Here is a 27,180-nt window from a genome sequence, read left to right on the forward strand (position 1 = left end):
GAAGGTGAAGTAGAAATCGTATGGGGCGTTGAAACACCTGAAAAACCGGGTCGGGGATAGGAACGGGGAATAAAAAAACCAAAAACCGGGTCGGGACTGGTAGATTAACAGGTCAGGAACCTGTATGGGGTTAAAAACGAAAAACTGGGTCGGGACTGGTACCTTAACAGGTCGGGAACCTGTATGGGGTTAAATACGAAAAACTGGGTAGGGACTGGTACATTAACAGGTCGGAAACTTGTATGGGGTTAAAAACGAAAAACTGGGTCGGGACTGGTACATTAACAGGTCGGGAACCTGTATGGGGTTAAAAACGAAAAACTGGGTCGGGACTGGTACATTAACAGGTCGGGAACCTGTATGGGGTTAAAAACGAAAAACTGGGTTGGGACTGGTACATTAACAGGTCGGGAACCTGTATGGGGTTACAAACGAAAAACCGGGTCGTTATTTGGACAGTTGCGGGGATAAAAATTAAACAAAAATCTGAATGGGTCAGGGACATGAACCGGTTTAAAAAACAGGGTTGGGACAGACGGGTCGGGGACAGTAATTGGGATAATTAAAACGAAAACATGTAGGGTAGGGGACAGTAATAGGGATAAATATAATGAAAACATGTAGGGTCGGGGATCTGAATGGGGTTAATAACGAAAAACAAGGTCGCTATTTGGACAGTAACAGGGTGAAAAATAAAACTAAAACCTGGACGGGTCGGGGTTTACAAAATATATATACAAAGTAAAAAAAATTTGTAGATATACCGAAAAATAATGAACAACGCCATTGTAGTTCGACTCTTAATGTTTTTGTTGCTGTGTAATTATATATTTGTGTAATCTAACAATTGGACACCCGGTCGGGGCAGTGAGTAGCTAGGGTAAGAGGCACGTGTCCCACGCCGAAATGTATGAACAATTTGCATCATAATTTTTTAATCAATTGTGTACCCCCTCCTAACCAAATTGCGTTCTACTCCATGGATTAAACGCACCGGATTAAACAACCTTAATCCATGATTGGGTCGCGGATGAAAATCTGGGGATTCCCAAAATTCCCGGCTCGGGAATCGTTGCTACTAACTCTAATACAAAGCCTACTTGACTGCACTCACTTAGTCGTTCCATAGTCTACTTTCTTCTGCAACTGGCCAACGACTACCGAGACCAAATGACGGTCATTTAACGAATAAACACTTGTTTATTGACCCTCGAACTAAAGGCCAGCACAAAGAAGTTCAAACTAAATAAACCCTAAGAAAATATTATCATCCCTTGAAGCTAGCTTGAAGCCTCGACTTTCATTTTTACAAAAGTAACGTTAAAATGCGATCACCTATCGCCATCTAGTAACGACTACATTAATAATTGATTTACACAAATGGCGGGAAATCCAAAAACTTTAAAAATACCACAGTTAAGTAAAACGAAAAAAAGTCCTACCTAAAACTGGAAAACACAAGAAAAATGAATGGTTAAAATTCCCAAAAATAAAGATGACCCAAGTGAGCAAAACCTTATTAAATATTAATAAAATTTCATTATAAAAGAAATTGAGTACAACAAATTAGACTTTATAAACGCATACATTTATTAGTTAAAATCTTCGTCTTCCGGGTTATAGTTTAAGAGTTTGTTGTCAATTTGAAGATGATTTATAAACTTTGTCATATTTGGTTTAGGATCAGGGAACTTTTCTCTTAAATCTTGAATGGCTCTCTGACTTACGTCACGCCATTTATCTATCAAAGATATCAGCTCTTCAGGGTTATTCTAAATTAATAGAAAGTTAAGAAACAAATAAAAAAATATGTTAGGCACATTTTTGTTTAATAAATTAGAGTGTGCATTTAACTTACTTTAGTTCGATACATTTTGACCATTTTCAATTTTCTCATTGTCTCTTTTTTGCTAGATACACGCTCTTTCGCTTCTCTAGACCATTTAGAAAGGACATGAATGTCATTGCAGTTTTGTAACTGGTTATTAGAAGGTGGAACTGTTTCATGAGACATATTTGTTTCATTATCATAATCATTCAAATTTAATGGAATGGGCGGTAAACTGGCTAATTTCATAGTTTTGATCTCGCATGAAAGCTGCGATGATGATGGTTCTGGTTTTTTAATCGTTGGTGAGGTTATTGGGGAATAACGAAAAGATTTAATTCGTTTAAGTCTTTCCTTCAATGAGGAACTCATCTAGAAATATATTAAAAATTCCTTTATTTATTTAATCAAGAAATCGGTCACTAAGCTAGAATAAGCTTATAAGAATGATACCACACATAATTTTTAAAAACTTACAGTATGGACGTTTGTAAAAAAAAGGTTAAACCCACCTGTTTTCCAGCTAAATTAGGATTCATCTCTCCAAAATTTTGTAACACGTTTCTTAAAAATTCTCTAAATAAATAATTTCGATAAATGATAAAATAAGGATTTAAATGTTAATTGAATAAAATATTTTAGCACGAATGGCAAGAAAATGAACTTCTACATTTTCTTAACATTTAAGAAAAGTTTTGCGTCTAACTTTAACCATGTTAAGCTGCCATCTAGCGTCCACAAATATGAAATAATTTCCTCGGGACGGCGGTATTTTTAAATCGGTTTTGGTTTCGCGTTTCTGCTAGCGTCTCGTACAAGAAGCAATAAAAAAATGGGAATTTCTAAGCATTCAAAAGAATTTTTCTATGATCTTTTTTGTACAAAGGGTACTCATATTATTGAAATTAAAAGTGGTGGACTGGGAATAGAAATATTTTTGAGGGATTTAGTAATTTACGCGTTCTTTCTGACATCGGTCACATTTATCGCTACCAGAATGGTAACACCAGAAATGTTCTACTTCACCAAAACCATCGAAAAAGAGTTAATCGAGCAACCTATGGGTTCCCACGGCAGATCGTTTGGAAGCGCCAATACAATATCCGATTTTTGGACTTTCGTGGAAAATGTTCTCCTCCTAACAATCTACGATAGGAACTCCTTAGTTCTGGGGCAAAATATGCTTTTAGGTTCACCAAGAATACGACAATTGAGAGTTCGGAACGACTCGTGTAAAATTATTAATGACTTCGAGAAAGCCGTTAAAAATTGTTACGGCGACTTTTCAACGTCGGCTTCTTCAACGGAATCCTTCGGTCTCGCAATTGCAACAGCTTGGGTTTTCTCAAACGAAGACACCATCAAAAGCCAATCACATACAGGTATTTTGCTTTGTTTAACAAGTTTAAGCAAGAACGTATTTAAGTCATTGAGAACGTAATAGTCAATCAACTTATAGTAGAAAGAGGTACTATCTAGGTTAGACTAAAAATATAAATTTAAGGGCCACATTGGCGTTTAAAAAATCCTATTTCCGAAGTTCGAGATGGAATTTAGTAAAATTACTAATTATACGTAGAAAACGTAAACTAATTACCATCGATATGCCGCTATACAATATCCTTCGGGAGTGGAACTTTCTTGGTAAAATAAATGCATTCTTGGTGTAAGTACAAAGCTCCTGAACTTTAACAAGTTTCATAATATCATAAGTTTAACATATGTTATATTCTTCCAACGCAAATTATTTTAATAGCAGTCTGTTTCACCAATAACAACATAAAACGTGGCTAAGGACTGATAACACGTACTTCTCGATCTCTTACTAGTTTTGAACTGCCAGGTAACGATGCCCCAGAAACTGCCACTAATATTTTTTATGGAGCTAACAAGGGCTATTAAAAATTTCGTTTCCGAAGGTATTTATTTTCGAATAGGAACCCTAATCGTTGCTTCAAATTTTTTTAAATCTACCTAACCTGGCAGTGATTTTCCCAATGAATAAATGAGTAGGCAATGACGTATTTCATGTTCCAAAACTTCAGATAACGGAATCGCTCTGCGACAGACTGTTATTAATCGATATTGTTCAGTGTCAACAGTAGCGGACTGTGACCAAAAATATTGGTTGCCATTAGACCAAGGGGCCCACCCGGAAGTATAAGGCTAATTTTTAGTTTGAATAATGTCTTATATCTACGAGGGCTCACTTCAGTAGAAGCCCACAACTAGGGTACACTTGCCATAGCTAGGACAGACAACTCTATGTACAGTCCGCCACTGAGTGTCAAACTTATTTTACTTTGTTACTTGTGACTTTACTTACTTACATCCCAATTAGGAATGTATTCCTATTACACGGGAGGAGGATTTTTCCAAGATTTCGGGGTTCAAGCGGACAAAGCCTCGTCCAACCTACGTCAACTCAAAGATAACTATTGGATCGACCAAGCTACTCGCGTAGTTTTCTTGGATTTCGTAATTTATAGTCCAAATGTCGACAACTTTTGCGTGATTCGTTTAGTTTCCGAGTTTCCGCCTACGGGTGGCATGATTCCTTCTTGGAAATTCAGAACGTCTCGTTTCAACCGCTTTGAAACGTCCATGGACTACTTTATCTTGGTGTGTGAATTCACTTTCGCCTTACTCACGTTGTACTATATACTTCGAGAAATCTGCGAAGCTGTGACACGTAAAAAAGAGTACCTACTTAGTCCTTGGAACTATTTGGACTTCACTATTATAGTTTTGTCAATCACCAGTGTAGTTTTCGTCGTGTACAGGTATTTTCATCTCCCTATTCTGCTAATGTTATTTGCTTGAAACGCGCACCTTCGCGTTTCAGAAGAAAAAACAGTTTGGGACGATGTACGTTACGTAATTACTTACTAGAACCTAGGAGCAACAAACACAACACCCCACACAAGGAGAACGCAACCCGCCAAAAGTCGTGGATTTTCTTGCGTACATTTTTCATTGGCTAGACGCTTTAGCGCCTGCTGCCGTCGGAAGGGGAAAATTCGGAAATTGTCTTCCCCCCCGCCCGTAAAACGTTCAGCGTAAAGGCTCGTGACGCTCGTCCAATGAAATTCGTACACAACCCTTCTTTAGCGTGTTTAAAGGCTAGCTGCGTTCTCCTTGTGTTTGTTGCTCCTAGCTAGAACTACCATTTTATTATATTAAAATATTATTTAAAAATATCTAAATATGCCTAGGCAGTATAATTTTTACATTTTACATACGTCACCCATGCTTTTTCCTATAGAGTAATATCGGCGTGACGTATGTCGACGTCACCCATGCTTTTTCCTATAGATAAAAATCTGCCCTAAAAATGGCAGCCATAGCCCAAAGCTACAGAGCGATACTACTCTTATAGAGTGAAGTAATACCAGAAATACATCATGTATTTCTGGTAATACACGTGGCAAGTTTTCAGCTTCGCGGTTTGGCGGGAAATTCCAGTACTGTATAACCAGACATTTCTTAGTTGGGGGTTAAAATTTAGTTCGGTTAGAGACGTCCAATCCTTCCTTGTCTAAGCGAGTGGAAAAACCATAACCATTGAAAAATGCATATGAGCCTGCGAAGGTTCATGGATTAGTTCTATGCCCTAGATTATGCACAAAAAAACAAGTCCTTTTGTAAAAAAAAATTTAACGCGTCACCGTGTTGCCAGAGAGATGACTAGAAGGGGGTTTACAACGTACCTTTGTCGTTCTTCCACAGCTGGCTTTAGCCCACTGTTTACCACCTTTTTGGATACATTTTGTAGTGCACTTTCATGTTGGCATCACGGTGACGCATTAAAATCGTACCTAGAGATACTCTTTCCTCGAACGAGATATATTATAAACTTCTGGCATTATTATTTCACTAGATTCTCGAAATTCAATGGCATCATAGCAGAATTTTTGGAAAAACCCAGGGGCTACCCCAACTTTGAGAAGCTCGGTTACTGGCAAATTCAATTTCAATACGTCTTCGGTGTCGTTGCATTCCTGTCATGGATTAAACTGTTCCAGTTTATACGCTTCAATCACACAATGATACAACTGACAACCACCCTGTCCCGATGTTCCAAAGATATTCTGGGATTTGGGATCATGTTCCTTGTGGTCTTCTTAGGCTTCGCCCAGCTGGGCTGCGTCATTTTCGGTACGAGCTTGGAGAGATACAAGACCATTCCTAGTGCCGTTTTCACCCTCTTCCGTATCACTCTCGGAGATTTTGATTTCGAAGCTATGCGGAATGTTCATCGAGTGATCGGACCACTATACTTTGTCTTGTATATCTTTTCGGTATTTTTCGTGCTGTTGAATATGTTCTTGGCCATCATAGCCGATACCTATACTCAGGTAATTTGAATTGCCCAAGGCATAAAATTATCACAGGGAAATTAACATTTATAGCCAAGCTTTTAGATGTTCCACTCTAACGCTTTTATTTATACCAGATGGCGCAAATTTACCTTCTTAACGGGAAGGGGTCCAGGGGATAAATTCTTACCGATTTATTAACACTATTTAAATCGATGTTTGCTGTAAAAACTAAAAATAAAAGTTCAACTTCAAAAGAAACACGAAGAAATTAATATATTTCGGGTTATTGGATACTTCTAAATTTCTAAGTTTCAGACTGCTGGCGCCATCTAGTAAGACTTTGGTTTTTTACAAATTGGCCTCTAATGGCGTAACCCTTGGGAATGGATCTTTTCTCACTGGCTTAGCGAACAACGTGGTAATGGACGTTTAACTCTGAAACCTTTTCTCGCAGGTCAAATCAAATTTTGAAAAGGAACAAGAAGAACGAATACCGAATTATTTAAAGATCGCCAGTACTAGTTTCTTTCAGAAGTTCAAAAGTTGTTTTCGTAAGAACAAGACTAAAGTGAAACGGAAGGAAGGTTTCAGACAGATAAATAGGGAATCAGCTGTGTCTAAAAGTTTAGCGGAATATACGGAAGAGTCACAGAATGTCATTGAGGACCGAAAAATTGACCAAACAGTGGTCAAGAAATTGAAAAGGAATTCGAAAAGAACACGTGACATAGAGCCAATACCCTCCACTTCCAATGGGAATCGAAATGAGATAGAATTGTTAAAACATTCGTTAGAAAAATTGGAGAGAAAAATTAACATTCTTGAATGTAGGATTTCTAAAATGGATGCGAATCAGCCAGAACGCGATTTATCAAGCGATTAAAAACATAAAGAAAATAACATTTTTTTTTAACTTAACTAAATTGGTGGTTGTAGGTCATATAGTAACCAAAAGTAAATGTATTTAAATATTTAATTGCGTTTTATTAAAATGTAAAAGTCTTAAAAATAACACTCGTTAAAATGTATTTGAAAATACAATTAAAATGGTTTTGTTAACATAACTACTACTTTTTAAAACAATTTGTTTTTTTTATTGAAAAATATATCTGTTAAGAAAGCTTTTAATATGTTTATATCAGTAACATTATTTCTTGGGACGCCTCATCTTTCCTCTTCGTGCAGTTTGGGATTGAGGAACTTTCGATGGTGTGGGTGGTTCTTCTTCTTCAGGCGCTTCACTTGGAATATTTTTTGATGTGCTAGCACCACTTTGGTTGTTATTTGAACCACTTCGACAATTACTTGACTGTAAACTGGGTTTCTTGGAAGGAGGTTGGGCAGAGCCCTGAAAAATACAGAGAATTAATAATAATCAGCTAGGCTAATAACCAAGGCACAACCCTAGGCCCAAGTTATCTAGCGACTTTTATACTGCCTTTAATTCAGGAGGCCAGGGGGGCTATTCTGTAAACATTCGAACGGGAATTCGATTTCGATACCCTATACCATGTCAAGATCGACTTCGACAATTTGCATTGAATTATGCTTATCCGAAATCTTTACCGAATACCATTCGTCGAGATCTCGAAGTTCGAAATCTAGTTTTCCATCGAAAATTGGATTTCGAATACTTACAGAATAGGCCCCCAGGTTACAAAGCATAATAAGGGGGTGGCAAGCCCTTCATACCACGTGAGTCAACAGCTCCCTACACTTACTATTACCGTTAACCTCTACATGTTTTTATGGAAAAGGGAAACCGAAGAACTCCGGGGAAACCCCTTTAACAAGTGGGGAGAGAAGTCGCAAACTCTACGCAGAAGGAGTAGGCACCAACCATAAAGTTCAGCTCTATTAGGTTCCTGGTAATCAGGGGTTATATGGTAATGAGAAGGCTGATGTTTTGGCCAAGAAGTGGGCAGAAGCTGGGTTCTTTGGTCCTGAACCCTCCGTTCCTATCCCCTCTAGCATAGTGCGTAGCCTTATCTGTAACTCTACGATTGACGGTCAACTCAAGATGGATGGCCAAGGGCAGACTTAAGAGTTTATCTCGGGCCCCTCTAGGCAGAGAGCAAAAGAGTTGCTCTCGCTCTCCAAGTCAAATATGAGGTTGACCTATTAACAGGTCACTGCCTACTTAACAGACATCTTTAATTGATTGGAATCAATGAAAATTCAATCTGTAGGGTATGTCAGACTGAGGAGGAAACTTCCTCTCATGTACTTTGTAGGTGCGATTATTACGAGGCACAAAGGTTCGGGCATCTTGGAATGCATCAGCTTGAAACCTCTAATTTCTATAATATGCCGGCCAAGCAGATTCTCCATTTTGTGTGATATTGGGCTTTAAGTCATAAGGTCTGGGGTTACATAATCGACCACTGGTCAAAGTGCGCGAATGGGCATATCTCTTGCCCTTCTACCTGTTGTAATTACTAGGTGGCGCAACTACTGTAAGCCGGGGCTAGAGAAAAAGCTAAGAACGGAACGGCAGCAGTCTAGCTAGCAGCACACAACAATAATTATCACAACACTCCAAAATAATAGTAATAATAATGCAGAAGGAGATGTTCAGAGTTTTCACCCAGTGCAGTCTAGTATAAAATAACATCAATACTTTAATTTAGGTGATTATCATCTAATTTTTATATAAAGCCCTTTTTAGCTATGCTTAATGTCCAAAAGCACCTTGTATCTCACCTCTTTCAGATTATCAGCTATAAAAAACGCGGTATAATTGTTTTTGATAATTTTGTCGGTTTACTCGGCAATTTAGACTTAAAACAATTAAACGTTAAAATCATGATATCGGAAATCAATCTCAAATCAATTTGCGCCCAATAACTGAAATTTAATTGAAAAAATAAGCTTAAAGTTACCAATTCACTAAGATCGTCGTCGTCATCCTCATCTTCATTCTCCATTAAAGCTTGTTGCACTATTTTAGGATCAATTCTAAAATCCAGAGAAGCACTCAGCTTTATATGCATACAAAAATCGATCTAAATGTTGAAATTTCAATTGAAAAAATTACTTTTGAAATGTCAGCTTAACGTTATTATAACTATACCTTGGATTTTTTACTTAGAACAAGCAAATTATGGTAAAACAACTCTTGCTCGCACACTAAATTTGGTATTTGCTTCGTTTCTTTTAAAACTTTACTCTATATGAAGAAAATATATTAACTAGTTAAAAAATTGTAAAAATAAATAAGCATACTTTAAGAGCAGCCACATTTTTGGGTTTCTTCGCAGCAGGTGCATCATCCACACTTTTTAGCTGTACCAATGATAGAACGGTATTAATAAAAAATACCTTAAAAATAAAGAAAGCTCTGGACCAACCTCAACGTAGGAGATGAAATCCTGCACAGGTGGATTTAATTCTTTACCACAAATTCGAACTAATTTCTCAAAATTTGGACAAACTTGGCCATCTTCAAAGAGCCTTTTGTTGTATAGAGTTACATTCTAGTGTTTAATCAAATATTAAAAAAAAGGAAAGAAAAATTATGCAAACAAATCTTTTGTCTTACATATTTAGTGAAATTGCTTAAGAATTGATAAATTTTAGTAACAAATTTCGCTACTGTTTCAATTCCAGATCTTAAAGCAATTTGGAGAAGATTAGAAACTGAAGATATTACGGTTCCCAAACGTTTGCATATCTTGTTTTCAAACTTTTTACGGTCATCTCCCATTCCTTGAAATATTATTATACATAGTTAATAAATTTAATTTTTTGGTCAAAAAAGTTATATACAAACCTCCCATTTTTACAACTTCTAACGTCCACACAACCTCTCCAAGAACTTTTTCCAAATGTTGAATCAATAGTAATAATATTGCACTAGCAGACTTTTCATGAATAATTTTGTATTTGGATTCGCCTTCAACCGTATTCTGGACATCCAACAATTGATAAAAAGTTTTATAGAAAATTAAATGAACTATATCGTAAATCACAAGAGAGACATAACTATCAATTACTGATATCCTGAATTTATCAATCTATCAGTTCGCGTGTAAATTATCAATTCATACGAAAAACCAGATAACAATTTTAGTCATTTACCCTTTTTACAGATTATGTAAAGCCAATTTTTTAAAAACCGTGATTTAGCATAAAGTACGCTGCATCTTACATGGTAATAAATGTTATGAAGTATGGGCTTAACGTTTGATGCAGCGATCACTTTTATTATCTTCGGGGACTGCAACGGATATTGCAAGAACCAGCAACAAGATCCTTTATTTTTGGGGTGTCGTTGACGGGAAAACATACTTACTCTATCTGGTGCCGTCGATAGGAAAATTCACCAGCCTGGCACTGAAACCAATACAGTTTTAGCAACTTATGAAAATTGTGTTGCGTTTATGTCTCCAACATAGACATTTACACATTTTCATGAAATGCTAAAACTTCCCTTTTTTACGCACCATCAACTTGAAAATTTACATGATTACATAAGCGATCAGGCGATGGGGAATTCTATTTTTCGCGTGCAGTTGAACCCTGCGCGATGGAATCCCAGATTATTTTCTGTTGCGTTTTATCATGTAAAATTTTTTTAGATCCATTTTTGGGGTGTGGGGGTTAAAATACTTTGTTTTTTTGTTATAGAAAATGACTCTTACATCAGAATCACTAGATCCCATTATCAAAAGGAGTGCTTGTGAAACATCAGAGAACACGTTTTCGGTGTCAAAAATGTGTTGATGACTCAATTCCAAATACAAATTCATCAAACTCAAACTAATTTGTGGGTCTTCAATTTTTTGACGAATACACATGTCTCGAGCCCATTTACAAGTTGCATAACTAGGATTATGAACATCTGCTGGTAGCACGTAAAATTCGGCTCTACAGGACAATATTTGAATTAAATTGATCATTTGAATGATTTCTTTCACTTGGTTTATTTTATCCACAGGTGATGTGTCATCGTCTTTTTCCGCCAAATGATTTATAACGTGTTTCTATAATAAAAAACCTGTCATTAAGTTAGGGCCAGATATAATACCAATTTTGATATATTTACATGAAATTTTCTAGTTAAAGAGAAGCAAAACTTTTTAAAATCATTTTCAGGCGCAGTTGAGTCTAGTGTCCTTTCTCCTCGGGATTCTAGGGGAAAAGGAAGTTGAAGAAAATATCTATTGCTATATAAAAAAAAAATTTACTTAAGCAAGTTAGGAACTTGTGGAGTAGCGATGGATCATCAGCGGCATCACAGTACTTCATAATTTTTACAACAAGATCCATACAAAGCAAATTAAGAGAACGAAATCTTCTATTTTTCTTTTTAAGAATAGCTTCAGCTTCCGGATCAAATTCTGAAGAATATATTTTCATAGTGCATCTATGGAGGAAACAAAAAAAAGCTTAGAACTTGAGCTTCAGAGAGCATGGTGTTAATCTAAAACTACTAGGCGTGTGCGAGTACTCGATTTTGTTCAAGTACTCAGCTCGAAGCTTGAAAATGGTTTGACCCTCAAATCGAGGCCTAGGCTTAAATTTCGAGTACTCGAAGCTATTATTATTAGCAAGGCACTACGCGCAAGTTTTTAAAAAAATTCCATTTGGTCCAACCTTAAAATCTCTTTGGGTGAGGTTTCTGATTGGTCACCGATTTTAAATGCAGAAAACGAAATCAAAACCATAAGTTACATAACGTAGGCTACCCTAGCTGTTTTTTGTCAGTTGTTTGGTTCATCAGTCCACTATTTTCTTGTTGTAATCCCTTGTATGGCCAGTTATTAATTTAAGACTTCACAAATATGGCTTCAAATAAACGTAAAAGCTCTGGCAGTAAATATTTTTTAATGAAGAAATAGTAGAACCTAGTCATGAAAGTGAAGATTCTAATTTAAATGATTCCTCATCTGATGAAAGTACAAGTTCTGATGAAATACAGCTAAGCTTAATTATAGGAGTACTGAAAACCCCCTTTGTAAGCTAATCCTAAAATCTCGAAAGCTCGATAAGTTTTAAAACTAGGCTCGATACTCGAAAAGTGACATTTTTCATTCTCAAAGCTCAGCTCGAAACCCAAAAATCAAGGCTTGCACATGCCTAAAAACTACCTAGTAATAGTAGATAATGTATCACATAATACAATACTACATTCAGTGCTTTTTAAATTCTGAATGGCCTGTTCAACTGTTTCCAAACAGCATCTCATCAAACTTTCATTGTGACGTAGCAATCTACATCCATCAGGTTCATTTGATGATTCCTCACTAAAAATCAAAGGTAATTTTTTTAATTATGGGGTAAAAGCATTTTAATAAGAGATAGTACCTCATAGCACACTGAAACAGCTCAGAAATCATTTCCAAGGAAAGTAGTCTTTGTCGGCTTGAAAAGACATTAGTGGTTTTGTTAGGTTTTCCAGCATCTTTGCTCATAGTTGCATCTGGTGTTTTGTCTTCGTCGTCTTTTTCCTTTGCTTTTTTTCCCTTTGGTTTTCCAGGCCCAGCAGCCATTTTTTCTGTGACCATTTTGAAAATCCTTTGGTGCATATCATACAGTGCAATGAAGTCTTTGCAGCTCTCTGAACTAAAAATAAAAATATCAATATTTCTCAAAGCTAATTCCTGTTTTATTTGTGCCTGGCACAAGAATATATATGCATAGATGACAAATTAATTGTTCCGTGCAAAGCAACGCATGAGAAATAGTATAGTTTTTATAAAGGACCTTTGATTTCCAGTCTTGAAGACCCAGTCCATCATGGCCTCAATAATTCCCAAAAGCTGAGATGCTAAGTACTGGTTTTTCAACCCAACTGAAGTGTTATTTGAAAAGTCAGATGACTTGTCCTATTATTAAAACAAAAACCATAAGAAATTAAATCACAGCCGTGGTTAAGAGCTAACTGACCAATTCAAAATCTTCAAGCTGGCTTTCTATGATTCTCTTCAGTAAGACCTTCATACCATTATTTAATTTGGACATGATCTCACTACTATCTTCATCATTATCATTTTCCGGTAGTTTTTTATAATTTATGAGGCAAGTGCAGATAGAATTTATCAAGTCACCCTACAGGGAAAATAAACATTAAAAGGGTTTCTTCTAAAGTATTAATAATCTAATTGAGTTTCAATGGGCTTTTTTTAGATATGCAAAGCAAAACTACGTTTTAGGAATAAATTTTTTACAATGGGTTCCACAAGTACTGGTTCATCCATTTTGACCTCAACACAGGCTGCTAAAGCAATTGGAGGATGAATGTCCTCATTCCACTTGTAATATTTGTTGAACAGCTCAAGCAGTATTTCCAAAATTACAATGCTTATATTAGGGTTTTTCAACATCACATCTGGTATTTGCTAAAGATATAATCCAATTAATAAAACAAGAAAGTGGGAAGAGATTGAGTCAAATTTACCCGATAAAAAATAGTTTTCTTATCATGCTGTCTTTCGATTCCCCGTCTTATAATTTGAAGTAGCTCGTAGCACAACCCTTCATTGGCCGAGACATTATACTTTGCGCAAGTATACTGTATCTCAACTTGACTAAACCCAGCAATACAAGTTGATTCTTGGCTCTGCGTAAAAGGTTTTGTGCCGAGAACTTTGAAATTTTTCAAAATCAAAAGGTACCCCATGATGGAAACTTTTCTAGCATCAGGAACCCTGTTTGAAACATAAGATTAGAAACGATTGAATATGTTTCAAAAATAATAATAACTTGACCTATAAAACAGGGCTTTTCTCAGAACAATCATGAGGTAGTCTCTAAGAACAGTGCTATATTTCAATAACGGCATTAACGCATTCAGTAAAGCTAATGCAGCTGACAGTTCGAGTGATTGTAAAAACTCCAAATATTGTTTCAGCACAGTCTGAGATGAAGACAAAATTGGATGGTAATTGGCTTTTACTAAAAGATCAACCAAATCTGTGGAAGACAAATTAGTCATTAATATAGTTATGCAAAAAACCCAACTACTGAAGAACACTAACTAATAATATTGAAAACTGCGGGGAATGATCTAGTGTAGAGTAAATTCAATAGCTTTTCCAAGATGGTAAAGGCAATCATATTGTGAGTTTTGTACGTTTCAAGAATAATATTTTGACCCAAAATGCAAGCCTGATCGGAAGAGGATAAATTAATCTTTTCTTTCGCTCGAAACACTTGTGATTTAGATCCGTAAGTTTTAATTAAATCCAAGCCAAGTTCAACAAGATTTTCCAAGACAAAATCCCAACCAGTTTTACTATAATTAAAAATTGGTTTAATCATGGGTAAAAACAAGTCTTTCTAAATATTCAAACCTGTTCTTGCTATTCTTGATCATAGTCATAATACTGTGTTCAATATCAAACACATTAAGCTCCATGTTTCGTGACCAAGCAGATTTCTTCCCAAAATTATTTTCTTCAAAGCATTTGATAATGGCAGATTTCAGGAATTCCATTGTCGAAACCTTCAAATGTATAAAAACAATTAAGGGAAAATCCTTGAGATTCAATTACTATAGCTGAAAATTGGGTACATTTTCTTTTTTGCAGGGTGTCTTTTTACTTAAGCACAATGCCAAACAGAATGGGGACAGTGAAAATTCAGGATTAAACTTGTTGGCCTGAAATGGAAATTATCTTTTACCACCGTTGATAAATGTTTTGCTAGTAGTGATGATAATTACGTTTAGGATTTTGAGTAAGTCTTTCAGAGCATCCATGTTTCTTTCAATTGACATAGAAACGTGCAAAATGGCATTGCCTTCAGCTTCAAGCAATCGTTCGGGGGTTTCAGACAAATTTTCAACCATTTCCCCAGAGTCCAAAGTGCTTTGAGAATCATCATGGCCAGCTATATTCTTGTCCTTATTGTTAAAAAATTTTATAATTTTCTCCTGAACAATGCGCCTTTGTCCCTAGAATTTAATAAAATATTTTTTTTTTATCCCAATTGGTATCTCATAATTACATACCACTTTCTCTGCAAAATGCAAGAGGTGCAAGATCAAGACAGGACTATCCATGATATCAAGCTGTTTCATCATTTTGAATGATTTGTTGATTAGACAAAGACTTTCCTTCTCAGTTAATCCAATATCACTAAAAATTAACTATAAATCTGAAATCTTCAAAAACCCTGGTAAATAAATAACATACATGAAGAGAGATACAATATGAGGTACTGCGTATATTCTCCATCTAAAAATTCCAATAGAACATGATAAATAACATTATTCTCAAAATTGAATTATCTGGTAAAATTCTTACCTCAAGGAAATAAGTGAATCTATGGCATAGCTTCTAAAGCCAGAGCCGGAATAAGTATTATCATCAATTTTAATTTCATCTCGAGATGATATTGTCGTAATAACTTTGGGGTATAGTTCAATCCATCTAAAACAGATACTTTAAGTAATGTTCATAAATTGAGTTCATTAACAACACATATACCTGTTAGTCAGGTCATCTCCCTTTTCCAGAGCTTCCATAAAAAGTTTGGTTAGCTCTACTAGTTGGTTGGTCAGTAATACTTCAGTCTATTAAACACATTGAAATGAAGTTAAAACATGTAACATTGGAGCTTATATTATAATTAACGTAGGCTCTGTTATCTATATAGTATAAAATTTACTTGAATTAGTAGTGTGCAAAGAAACTCGCAGACAAGATTCATAGGAATAAGATTTTGTCTTAGTAAATTTAGGATGAACTGGTAAATTTTGAAAAAGCTCTCAAGGTATGATGGTTCATTCATGTTCTTTGAAACTTCAAATAACCGCTTAACAGTTGACATAGCACCATTTTTATTTCCAAAAATCTCCGGTTTAATGACTTTAATGAGAATCTTATGTGACAAGTAAAATAAGAAAATCAGACTAATTAATTAATTACTTAGTCCAAGTCGAAAAAGCCTTTGCTTTTCCCTGGCTTTATATTCTGAGATATTTACCTTGTCAATTTTCACAATAGCTATTATATTCTTCACCTCATCATCTTTACCACTCTGTAAAGTTTCTAAAATTTTCGCTTTATCCATAACTATCTGAATTATACAATGACCATTAACTACAAAATTTATCCATGACCATTTGGATCCCTTGCTAGAAAGTAATTATGATGACTTACATCACCATTCACCAAAGTCACAGTTAGTTGGGTTAAAAAAGGCGCCTGTATGGTTTTTGGCTCACCCGCCAAAAACTTCACTTGAGATCAAACGAACGAAAGAACCACCAAAAAGATATGCCAAAGTAATTCTATCACAATTTTATCAAAGTTGGACACAGTCTTGCGTATATCCGGCAGTTTTTCGGATCTTCACATTTCTGATGCAATAGGTAGAGGTACAGAAAAAGTAGTTTGATATAAAACTTTAATAAAGTATTAAAATGACAATTTAAAAACTCAAAATGTTATGAAAAACGAATTTTCAAGAGTTTTTATTGTGGTTTTTAGTAAAATTTAGTCTTAAATAAATTCTTTTAAAAACGTTTACTTTTCCCAAAAACGATTTGATTGCACAATTTTTAAGCGCAATAAGACGACGTTAGTCTATTTTCAGCCATTTCTATTCACATCGTATCGAAAGTAAACCGTATAAAATTTTCTCTTGCGACATAAATCATATAATGGAATATTTGATAGTCGCTATTATTTTGGAATCTAATAATAAGTTTAAAGACGATAAAGATAAGCTCGAAAACGGTGAAGATATAGAAACTTCTCGATTGCCAACGACGCATCTGTGTAGTGACCAAGGCTCATTAGACAGTTCTTGGGAAGTACAAGGCCAAGAGGTAATTTTCCCACACCGTTTCCTTAGAGGGAAAATCCCAGCAAGTTCCAGAAAAATGAATCCGAGACTGATGCACCACAAAATTCTTTGGAATATACCGAACATTAAGCTTAGTTACGATGCTCTTTTATGTCATGGTCAAGTGGCAACGGTGATCTGAATGATGAAATAGGTTAAATTACTAGTACTGTACATTTGGTATAAATTAGAATTTTATTCTTCTACTTCATCTACTACAATTTTTTCAATAATAAAAAATGTGGGATTCTTTATCTACTGTGAGCTCATTTAATTTGGTTTCTGATCAACAAAATTTAAAAACTGAAAGTTTTGCGTCAAAATTCCTGAAAAAGGTCAAGATGCAAGCTGCCCCATTTTTTTCAAGCAGTAACCACTTCTTGCAAGCAAGATACCCGCCCACTTTCCTTGGATTTTGTGATCTTTTCAATGTGCCTGGAACTCCAAATATTTCTGACAAGGAATCTGATCTAAAAATGTCGATTGTCAAAATGGATGATGTGCCTATAACTCAAACTTTTAGTCAGCTACCTGGAAAGGTTCCTAAGGTTCCTCCAATCATTAGTGGTTTTATCGGCACCAAGAGCTATTGCCCTAAGAAGGAGAGTTTTCTAGACCCATTGGTCATGAACCTGTTAAATTGTAAACTCAATGAAAAATTGCCGACCAAGTCAGAGTCAAGTACTTGCAAGAGCATCGCTGAAGAAGTGAAAAAGTATTTCACCCAAGACAGGGCCAATTTGTATGAGAAGGAGTCTGCAAGTGTCACAAAAAGTATTAATTATAAGGAAAAAATTGATAAAAATCCATGCTCGAAAGATAGCTTAATTGGAATTAAAATGAACACTATGACAAGTAAGCCTATTTGCACTGTTTTGCCAATTGTTAAGGCCAAAGAAAGCTCTGAGAGTTTTGACCACTTACAAATGGCAGGCAGTGTTAAAATGATAGACAATGGGGAAAAAACTGATGAAATGTCAGAGGAGGTTTCACTGACAATGTTGATTCAGTCAATCTCAACAGGAAATGAATCTGCTGGCAATCATGAAAACCCAAGAAAGAACTCGCAGCTTTGCCTCAATTGTCAAGCAAAACTTAAGCCATTAAATTGTAGAAAATTAAAGAAATTAAAAGTTCAAGAAAAGAATTTGTCAAATTGTTTGTGCCTGGATAAACCAAACAATGAATCAAATAAAAATGAGAAAAAAGTAAAGAGCAGCAAATCCAGAAAAACTAGAAAATCTCAACAAAAGAGAAAAAATAAACTTAAACAATGCAGAGAACAGCAAATGATTGGAATAATGGAAACTGACTCTACCCCTGTTAATAAAAAAATTTATGAATCAAATATGGGTGTGTGTGATGAATTGGACACACCCTCTGTGCTTGGTTTTGACAAAAATATGGAAAGGTCCTTGCCTTCGCCAATAATGGACGATTTGGAGTTTGATATTGTATTTGATTATGAAACTGAACTATGCGGAGTACATTCCTTGTCTCATTCATCAGACTCTAGAGATAACGATTGTGATAATTCAAACATTTCTTTTATTCTCAATGGCAACGATGATCTCTATGATAGCGATTCCGACTGTGGCTCCGAAGTTAATGGGGAATTTGATGACTATAGCTGGCAAAGTTTCAAGACACAATTTGCTGAGTTCCAAGAAGTTGATCGGTGCACTTCCCTTCAAGAAACTTGCTTCGAGGTTAATTTTGATAATGATGGCTTTGAAATTTTAATCAGTGGAAATGTTTGCGATCCAGTTGATTTTGCAGCCCAGGCTATGGCTGAGAACTTAAGTAAAGTCAACAAAAAATGGAATGAAGATATGAAAGATTGCCACCCTCCTGAATGGAAAATTTCTAAGGTTTGTTGAATTTATCTTATCAGTATGCCAAAATAAAACTTTGATATTTTATCAGTTGAGAACATTTTTTTTTCCTTTCCAATGAGTTTGATAAAAAGTAACTTTTTTTTAACAGGTGAGCTTTGCTCCCGAGGAGAAACTGGTTCAAATTAGAAAAATTTTAGTGGTATGTGAAGATGAAAGAAAAAGTAATTGGGAACAGTTCAGCTTAGACAGAAGCAGATTTCAGAAACGTATTGCTAATATTGAGCCCCTCTTATCCATAATATTAACCAAAGAGCACAGGGACGAGATCTTTAACGCACGATTTGGTGATATGCAAAATTAAATCTTTATGTACTTCATCATTTGCAATTCTTAATTAATCCGCAGGCTAATTACTTTGTAATCTAAAGTAAATTCAGAGAACTCTCGGTATTGAATAATATGAACTCCAAAATCCCACACTTAAATTATATTTTTCGTTATCCTGCGGTTTTGTAATTTTTTGTAAATAAAATTTTCAATTGGGCAATGTTTTTTTGTAGTAAAAATATTTATCAAGAATGCTAGGTGTATAAATATTTACAAAAAACAACCATTAATTGGCTGGCCAGTGATTAAGTTACGATACAGCTAGAAAGTTATGTTTTGGTCATGATTATACAAGAGTACTGAGAAAATTGTGAACATTTTTCATTGAAATGCTTATGATCGTATGATTGCATTTAAGAACTTGATGGCCAAACTTGCGCTGAAAACAGACCAGACAAAAACGTGGCCCGATAATCGTTCGGCATACTTTCTTAATTCGTAAAGCAGCTTCTTCAGAAATGTGTCTGGGCGTCTTTGTGGTCTCTGAATCTAATTTTTGTCAAATTAAATAATTGAGAATGTTGGCTCTAAAAACTATGTACAGGAATTATAATTACAGTTGGAATCCCAGCTGCTTTCAAATAATCCAAAAGTGGTTTGTGTTCTCGGCTGACCACCGGGAAATACTCTGCTTTTTTGTTTCGACTCCACCAGTTATTCACATATGGCCTGAAATTGGAAAAATTTCAAACTAGTTTGCAAAAGCTGGGTTGCCACACGTCAGGGAATTAATGAGTTTATTTTTATTGTTTAGATCCTTGGATATTGATATCATTTTTGTACTGAAATATAAGTTTATTTCATTTAAAAACTCTAATTTTGGCCTTAAAAAGTCAGGGAAAATATTAAAACTTAAATGGTCAGGGAATTTGAATCAGAATATTGTGGCAACCCTGAAATGGCTAATCTTAGTAATTTAATCATACTTTCTTGATTTATGTTCAAATGGGGTATATTTATAAGTGTACAAGGACGCTCTGAGGTATTTTGGAGCAGCTTTTGGGAATGGATTGCGTTGTGGGTCCAGCAAGGCAAGAACTGTTGAAGTGAAAAAAAATGTAGCGCGAGTTTACAACTAAAAATGAAAATGGTTCAAACCTTCTGGTTGGTGATTCAACACGCGATATATTAAACTAGCCAACCATGGATTATCTTTATAAGATCCTAAAGCTGCGAACCACATTTGCCAATCCATACGAGGCTGGTGCGGAACTAGAATTAAAAATTAAATTAACATGCAGTGTAAAAAACAGGTAAAGTAAGCGTACCAATAAATTTTGGAGGTTGTTCTTCATTCCCAGGCTTATACATAAAGTTATATTCCTTCCAGCCAGAATCGATTGAATTACTCCCTTCGATAACCACTTCTGGACGACCACCAACCCCGGTCATTCTATCACAAATCACAAAAACTTAATACTCATGACGCATTAACACAGCAAATCTTCAATTACCTTCTAAATAGACCGTAGGAATTAACAATGTGAAACTGATCAACTTCCTGATGCCAACTTCTGATGACCGGCCATAAGCTATTGGCAGATTCTCTATCAATTACAGTATGGGGAACCTTAGAGAAAAAAATTTAAATAAAAAACTATTTCAGTGAAAAATATGTAAGTCTATATGGAATAAAACTAACCAAACTTATGCAAAATATCCATATAGCCGCCCCACTCGTGATACATGTAGATATAACAGCAAATAATTTTGAGAAAAATCCCCCAGGCCAGGTAAAACTGTTATAGAGCGCCAGTATTATGTTACACATTAACGAAACTATTCCAATAGCAATAGATGCGGGAACAGCTTTGGATAATGTATTGGCAAACTGAGTTGGAGTGAATGTTATCTTAGAGGATATTGCCATGTCTGGTGTGAAGTGTAGACCAAAGAGAATTACGGTCCAATAAGATAAGGCTCCGTAAATCAAAAATTTTAATAGTTTTTCAATGAAGGAGCCAGGAAAACTGACTTGATTTCCTGCAAAATATTCAAAACCAAATGTATAACGCAAACCAACACAAAAAAAAAGTTTATACCACTTTTAACGTGTGTTCCCAAGTAATCGTCATCAAGTAATGAAATGCATAAAACAATGGTCAGAATGTTGAAGAAATTGTAGTTGCCAGTTAAGATAATCGTTATTTGGAATAGCAACTGATTAAAAAAAAAACATTTTACAATTAGACAGAATTCTACACCTACGTAATTTAAATGAAAATACAATGTATACCTGGGCATTGAAACTAAACAAACGCAGAGATCGTAGAGGTGAAAAGAAAAGAAATGGTATTGCTATTTCAATCACGTAAGTTCCAACCACACCCAATCGTAATATCCAAGTAGGGAAATGGTGAAAGAACCACGCAATTGAAGTTGGAATGCATTGACTTTCAAAGTGAATATTCAGAGCTGTAATATTTAAAATAAATGATTCTTAATTTTTGGGTTTTATGTTTAAAAACAAGAAGTTTCAATTAACCTGTTAAACCCCACCATGTAGGGCACTGACTCGTTAATTTCACAACTCCTGACGCAAACATAAGCCTAAATAAGAGCCAACGAACCAGCCACATTGAAACATTATCATGGGCTTTTTGTGACATTGCCAAATTTGATGACGGTCGATTTAAAACTCCAAATGGGGCTACTATTATAGCAAGAAATCCAGCTTCCAGCAAAAGAATATCCCATTGAAACCAAAGAAATATTTGTCCAGCCTATTGAGATATTGATATTAAATAATCCACTTTGAGCTTAAGAATTTAAACTAACAGACCTGGTACAATGAAAAATATAATAGCCATAATAAAACAAAATTAGTTGCTTCTCTCATCCGACTCCAAATTATGGAGACAAATGAAATGGTTATGCCAAGTAATGAAATTAATTCCATCATGGTCGCTGCCTCCAGACCCAATACAGGGGCGAGCCAAATAAGGTTTGGTTTTTCCGCAGCTCTTTTCTGTATGGTTTTCTCATCCCCCTCTTTCAACAACAACAAAATGTTTTTTTTAAGTTATGACATAATACTTAAATTTATTTAATTTTAAGAATTTTACCCAGTGGAAATATGGAACGAACTGGAAGCAGACCATTATCTCCATACAGCCCTGGAATTATATTAACGTTAAATATTATTCTTACGATACTATAAGAAAGCCAAGGCTGTAATATTGTCATACCTGGAATTTGATAGTAAAGAGATGAAAAAGCGAATAAGTATACAACTGACATTCCCCATAGAAAGAAAGTCTTTGTTGATTTAATGGCCATCATATTGGTTTTCGATGTTTTAAGAATATTTAATTCGAAATGGCATTAAGAAAGTACAAAAATGTACAGATTTGACACTTATGGGTTAAAGGTCAAAACCACCTCATCGAGTTCGTTTTTCTCGTGTTAAGATTGATTTATACCAAGGATTCTATATTTTTGTGTTTACTACTAAAAATTACACTATCGGCGTCGCACTAGCTGAGATTAAAACCGTTGTAACTTGCAAAATTACGTTTTGGGAAATTCGAATTTAAAGTTTTAAAATCGTTAAGAAAATAAAAGAAATAGTAAAAAACACTGGCGTCGCCATGGGGAAGGTAAATAGGCCTACCTTAAAATTTTAAAGGGGACCCCTAAACCTACCATGGGGGCCAAAAAAAATTTAAAATAAGTAAAAGGCTTTGTGATTTAAAATTATACAGAAATTTATTACCGGGAGTAATTGAAATTTAAAAAATTAATCACCATGTTTTCTAGCTTAAGGTAGTGGCGTAGACAAGGGAGGGGTTTCAGGGTCCAGACCCCCCCCCCCTTGGGCCTACTTTTGACTATACTAAATTTCCAACCCCTTATCGACCCCCTCTTAACATTCACATACCTCCCCCCTTGACGAATTTCTGGCTTCGCTACTGGCTTTAGGAAATATAAAATTGGCCCAAAAATACTTCTAAGTGGCCCAAAATATAAAAAATTAAAAATACCAATTATAAGAGGGCCCATATAGTAGAGGGCCCATATATATATTTTTAAAATCACAATTTAACTATATTTTTATTTCTAAATCTTTTGGCCGTATGATGAAATAAGGTATATTATAGTAAAGAACAACCCCAAAAATTTGTTGTAAAAATACATAACAGAATACTGTGTAGCGTTCATAACGTTAAGAATAATACAATGTTTTTATTCTGAAATACCGAGCGCTTTCGGTTGATTGGCCGTTGTGGTAGTATTTTAGTAGAAAACATTCCATAAGTTTTGCTTCTTAGCATGTCTAACATAACTACTCATAAGTCATAAGTAGGCCTTGTAAGTAGGCCATAAACGTATTTCCTTTATTGAAACCATGCAGGCGCGTAGGAACGTTTCTGAGTTTGGGGGGTACATTGCGAGCGAAGCGAGCCTCACATGCCGATTGAGCGAAGCGCTCCACAATATATGATATTATAAAAGTGGACAAATATTTGGAAATTTTACTTCAAATTTTTACGACAATTTTTTTTTTCAGAATGGTTTTAAAAACAAATTCACAATATTTCAGGGGAGGGAGGGGGGACATACACAGGTAGAAATTTTTTAAGGGGACATTGTAACCTTGTCCTACTGGTAGTGGTTGCTACTCCGCTGAAACCATGCAGTTCGAGGGCCAATAAATGATAAATCATTTATTTATAATTTATTGGCACATGATGAAACCTTGTTTACGGGACATGACGTAAATTACGTCACTTCCAACTACGTATATAGCAAATAGGATCACAATTTTATCCTATTTAAAAAAAAAATTAACTGTTTGGTTTTTTACTCATTCCCTCGATGCTCCAAGAGAAGCCCATTCTGTGGCTTATGAAGCCTTTAGCAAATCGTGGAAATCATATTCTGTCATTTTCCCAACGATTTTCCGGAACTTGCGTTATAAAGTAGTAAAATTCGATACGACGGTGTGACCCTTTAAATATAAAAAATAATAATAATATTTAAATTCACTGACACTTTTGGAACCAATTTATTTAATTAAGGCGTAAAACTATTTTGTTACTTTCAAGCTTCAAAGGCATTATTTTGACGATTCAACATCACAATTCTTATATTTTATTTTTACAATTTAAATTTTGAGGCAGTGTTGTGAACGACTAACCTTGGAGCAAAAAAGGGGTGGAGTAGCGGTTTTGGTTTCGCCTAGTGAGTTTAAATATTATTATTATTATCAAGAATGTGACCTCAGAAAAATCGGGCTCCATCGGTTGTGGTCATAGAAATCTCATAGGTAACTAGAATGCTGCCGTGTAACTGGCAAATGGGCCAAACGCCGTGGCAGACGATAGCCAGATCTCAGCCAATCAGAGCTCAAAGAGTGGTTCTGCCAAGAATTTAATGTCACCAGAGAGAATGACGTCACCTATCTCCCGCTATAGTAGCGGATCGAAGGACGATTATTATCCTCCTTGGCGGAACCACTCTACGGCCTCTCATTGGCTGATGGTTCAAGGCGAACTGGCGTCAAGCTCGGCCGTAGGCGGCAGCATTCTAGTTACCTATGAGATTTCTATGGTTGTGGTAAGGCGCAAACCATGGAGCTAATTTTTTCTGAGTTCCGGCGGGAAGTGGGTAAACGCTATCGGCAACGCGCGAGAGAGTGATTTCGAATCTAGGGTACGAGTTTAAATTATCTTTGATGGTATGACCTTGAATGCGCCTTAAATGCAGACGAAATTTCTCCACAAAAGCTGCGAGGATGGTACCAGGGGTTAATGCTATGCTGAAATATTCTTAGTAACTTCAATACATTATTGTTATTATATATATTATTAATATATTATAATTTTTTATTTTTTTATTTTATTTAAAGGGCCAAACCGAAGTATCGAATTTTCCTACTTTCTTAAGTAAGTTCCGGAAAAGGGTTGGGAAAATGACAAAATATGATTGGCCGGATTTGCTACTCGATTTTCACCCAGATTTTTTTAACGCCGGTGCTGCTTTAAGAGCTGAGACCAAGTAGCCCTAAAAGTTCTAAAAAAAGTTTATATCGCTAAGTTTACTGATCACCGCCAGCATCTACAATGAATCGTATGGCGCCACGTTTGTGACTGCTGTGCTTTGGTGCTTAAGGCAAAGTTAATTAACTGCGGTTCTCTCAACATTGCCAGTTCCTGAAATTATCGTACCCCGAGTCAAATATTATCAATTTCAGAAAAACATTATCGTACGCCTGAAAACTGGCCATAAATTTAAATTTTGTGTGAAATATTGACGTTAAACTTGTTAAATCAAAATTTTCAATAACGCTTGAAGTTCGACCGATTAAAAACTTATGTTTAAAAGTCACAGTTTTAACTGGTTTTCAGCCAATTTAAAAAAGTACATTATCGTCTCTAATCAGTAGTTACCCTATAATATTATTAAAAATGATTCACCGTGTGACCGTGAATGGCGCCACCTGCTCTGAAACCGAATATGTGTTTTTTCTAATGGGTGTTATATCCTGACGATTCTCCGTAAATAAAGAAATAACATCTAAAACAGTCGATTAAAACTTTTTGCACTTTTAAGCCTCTTCCATTCTTTTAATACACTCGATCCTTTTGTTGGTAAATTTATTTTCCTGGTACGAAAATCAATAATAGCCAAAGCAATTAACTGAAAAATATCACAGGCTTACACCCAAAAATCGTTAAGCTTTTTGGGGTCTAGATTAAGAAAGCGATTTCCTTTCTCCTTGAGAGAGTACTCTAGAAAGGAAATTAACTCAAGATTCCCCGTAAGGCTGCGCTAATTAAAGACAGAAAGAAATTAGACGCAATTATTGCCCTTCACAAACAGAAATTCCGTTCTCCGATGAAAGCCTAGAAACAAATTAACTGGATTGGGGAAAACCTAGAAAATAATAGATATAATAGTGTATAATTGTAGACGTAGTTCTATTGTACATAAAGTGATATCCCTACGCGTTTTCTGGCACGGGATCAACATGTGTACTATAAAACTACAAGTAACATACTTACATAAGTAGGACACTGGTAGACTTGTATATTAATTTTTTCATAATTTATCAATTAAATTAATAGAAGTATTTAGTCTTTCTGGATTTCTTCTTTTTTATTGGTCAGCCAAATTCAAATTTAGACAAAGCCAGTCTATTTAAAGGGTCACAGAATCATTTGAATTTTGAGGGTGGGGCTACGCGTTTTAGGAAGCGGGAAGGTATATATTCGTCACGTGATGGAAAGGGAGGAGTTACCTGAAATTCACCAGAATTTTTCAAATGTTTGAAGAATTCTTGCAAGAACTTTATTTTAAAAGCAGTCAGAAATTTAGGATGCAAGAAAACCTTTATTGTCAAAGCAGAGTCAGAAGGTAAGCATTCTTGCAAAGAACTTTATTTTTAAAATAGTCAGAAAGTACGAATTCTTGTAAGAATTTAATTTTAAAAAGCCGATTCAGAATGTAGGAATTATTGCAAGAAATTTATTTTAAAAGCAGTCAGTAAGTAGGAATTCGTGCAAGAACTTTATTTTAAAAGAGGAATCAGAAAGTAGTAGTTAAACGCTTTAAAACCTAGTTAAAAAATACTATAAACAAAGTTTCAACAAAAGAAAAATTAATAAAATTTATATTTTAAAGTGTCTACATTAAGACTGTGTTTATAAATAGGATTTTAATGGCGATACATATTTGATAATAAAGATAACACTTTCACAGAGCTTACAAGTCTAACGGTAAATTTTTACCAGATTGCGCCAACACTCTAAAAGGTTTAACTGCTCAATATAGTGAAACAAGTCGGCCCAGGCCGTAATATTAGTTCCACATCAGTGTATTCGAATGGGCAAAGCCATACACCCTTAGTAGACACAGGTAGGCAAACTAATACAAAGCTTTTGAGGCTTTGTGATTTCTTATCGTTGGATATATAAATTGCCACCCTAAGTGAAAGGGTGGATGCCGCCCACCATCAGGAGACCCGGGTGGGCAAACTAATATAAAAACTGTTGAGCCCATGTGA

At 35.4% G+C, this 27,180-nt stretch overlaps 5 protein-coding genes across 6 annotated transcripts; 2 read left to right on the top strand and 3 right to left on the bottom strand.

Annotated features, from left to right (window-relative positions):
* Positions 1 to 1,516: 1,516 nt before the first annotated feature.
* Positions 1,517 to 2,492, bottom strand: LOC149948802 (swi5-dependent recombination DNA repair protein 1 homolog). The gene is made up of 3 exons (XM_090172673.1): positions 2,341 to 2,492; positions 1,859 to 2,200; positions 1,517 to 1,772 (listed from the first exon to the last, which is right to left on the bottom strand). The coding sequence occupies exons 1-3, from the start codon at positions 2,365 to 2,367 to the stop codon at positions 1,593 to 1,595; spliced, it is 549 nt and encodes a 182-aa protein (XP_090028799.1). The 5' UTR covers positions 2,368 to 2,492; the 3' UTR covers positions 1,517 to 1,592.
* Positions 2,493 to 2,825: 333 nt separating this feature from the next.
* On the top strand, positions 2,826 to 7,033 carry LOC149948803 (polycystin-2-like protein 1). The gene is made up of 4 exons (XM_090171159.1): positions 2,826 to 3,060; positions 4,254 to 4,611; positions 5,709 to 6,186; positions 6,605 to 7,033. The coding sequence occupies exons 1-4, from the start codon at positions 2,826 to 2,828 to the stop codon at positions 7,031 to 7,033; spliced, it is 1,500 nt and encodes a 499-aa protein (XP_090027285.1).
* Positions 7,034 to 7,115: 82 nt separating this feature from the next.
* Positions 7,116 to 16,359, bottom strand: FANCI (Fanconi anemia complementation group I). Of its 2 annotated transcripts, XM_090173938.1 has the most exons (28): positions 16,260 to 16,359; positions 16,084 to 16,176; positions 15,766 to 15,978; positions 15,585 to 15,670; positions 15,402 to 15,527; positions 15,291 to 15,332; positions 15,107 to 15,233; positions 14,819 to 15,049; positions 14,669 to 14,755; positions 14,448 to 14,599; positions 14,133 to 14,389; positions 13,863 to 14,067; positions 13,553 to 13,802; positions 13,323 to 13,493; positions 13,042 to 13,203; positions 12,859 to 12,980; positions 12,460 to 12,717; positions 12,243 to 12,398; positions 11,340 to 11,518; positions 11,198 to 11,283; positions 10,794 to 11,135; positions 9,923 to 10,058; positions 9,692 to 9,858; positions 9,501 to 9,626; positions 9,376 to 9,435; positions 9,224 to 9,319; positions 9,033 to 9,155; positions 7,116 to 7,498 (listed from the first exon to the last, which is right to left on the bottom strand). In XM_090173938.1, exons 2-28 carry the CDS (start codon positions 16,168 to 16,170, stop codon positions 7,298 to 7,300), a joined length of 4,248 nt encoding a protein of 1,415 aa, XP_090030064.1. In that variant the 5' UTR covers positions 16,171 to 16,176; positions 16,260 to 16,359; the 3' UTR covers positions 7,116 to 7,297. The 2 variants fall into 2 exon arrangements, with proteins under 2 accessions (XP_090030064.1, XP_090030063.1); XM_090173937.1 differs by having other exon boundaries at positions 16,084 to 16,356.
* A 466-nt stretch (positions 16,360 to 16,825) lies between these two features.
* Positions 16,826 to 19,336, top strand: PPP1R15 (Protein phosphatase 1 regulatory subunit 15). The gene is made up of 2 exons (XM_090173940.1): positions 16,826 to 18,818; positions 18,934 to 19,336. Exons 1-2 carry the CDS (start codon positions 17,187 to 17,189, stop codon positions 19,144 to 19,146), a joined length of 1,845 nt encoding a protein of 614 aa, XP_090030066.1. The 5' UTR covers positions 16,826 to 17,186; the 3' UTR covers positions 19,147 to 19,336.
* Positions 19,337 to 19,338: 2 nt separating this feature from the next.
* On the bottom strand, positions 19,339 to 22,555 carry LOC149948806 (lipase maturation factor 2-like). The gene is made up of 13 exons (XM_090173939.1): positions 22,361 to 22,555; positions 22,238 to 22,288; positions 21,955 to 22,163; positions 21,658 to 21,895; positions 21,409 to 21,587; positions 21,215 to 21,332; positions 20,815 to 21,155; positions 20,627 to 20,742; positions 20,441 to 20,565; positions 20,271 to 20,384; positions 20,099 to 20,210; positions 19,730 to 19,841; positions 19,339 to 19,661 (listed from the first exon to the last, which is right to left on the bottom strand). Exons 1-13 carry the CDS (start codon positions 22,452 to 22,454, stop codon positions 19,506 to 19,508), a joined length of 1,965 nt encoding a protein of 654 aa, XP_090030065.1. The 5' UTR covers positions 22,455 to 22,555; the 3' UTR covers positions 19,339 to 19,505.
* Between the last annotated feature and the right edge of the window lie 4,625 nt (positions 22,556 to 27,180).

Source organism: Leiobunum rupestre, chromosome 4 (assembly GCF_980474605.1).
Source record: "Leiobunum rupestre chromosome 4, qqLeiRupe1.1.hap1, whole genome shotgun sequence".
Taxonomy (NCBI): domain Eukaryota; kingdom Metazoa; phylum Arthropoda; class Arachnida; order Opiliones; family Sclerosomatidae; genus Leiobunum; species Leiobunum rupestre.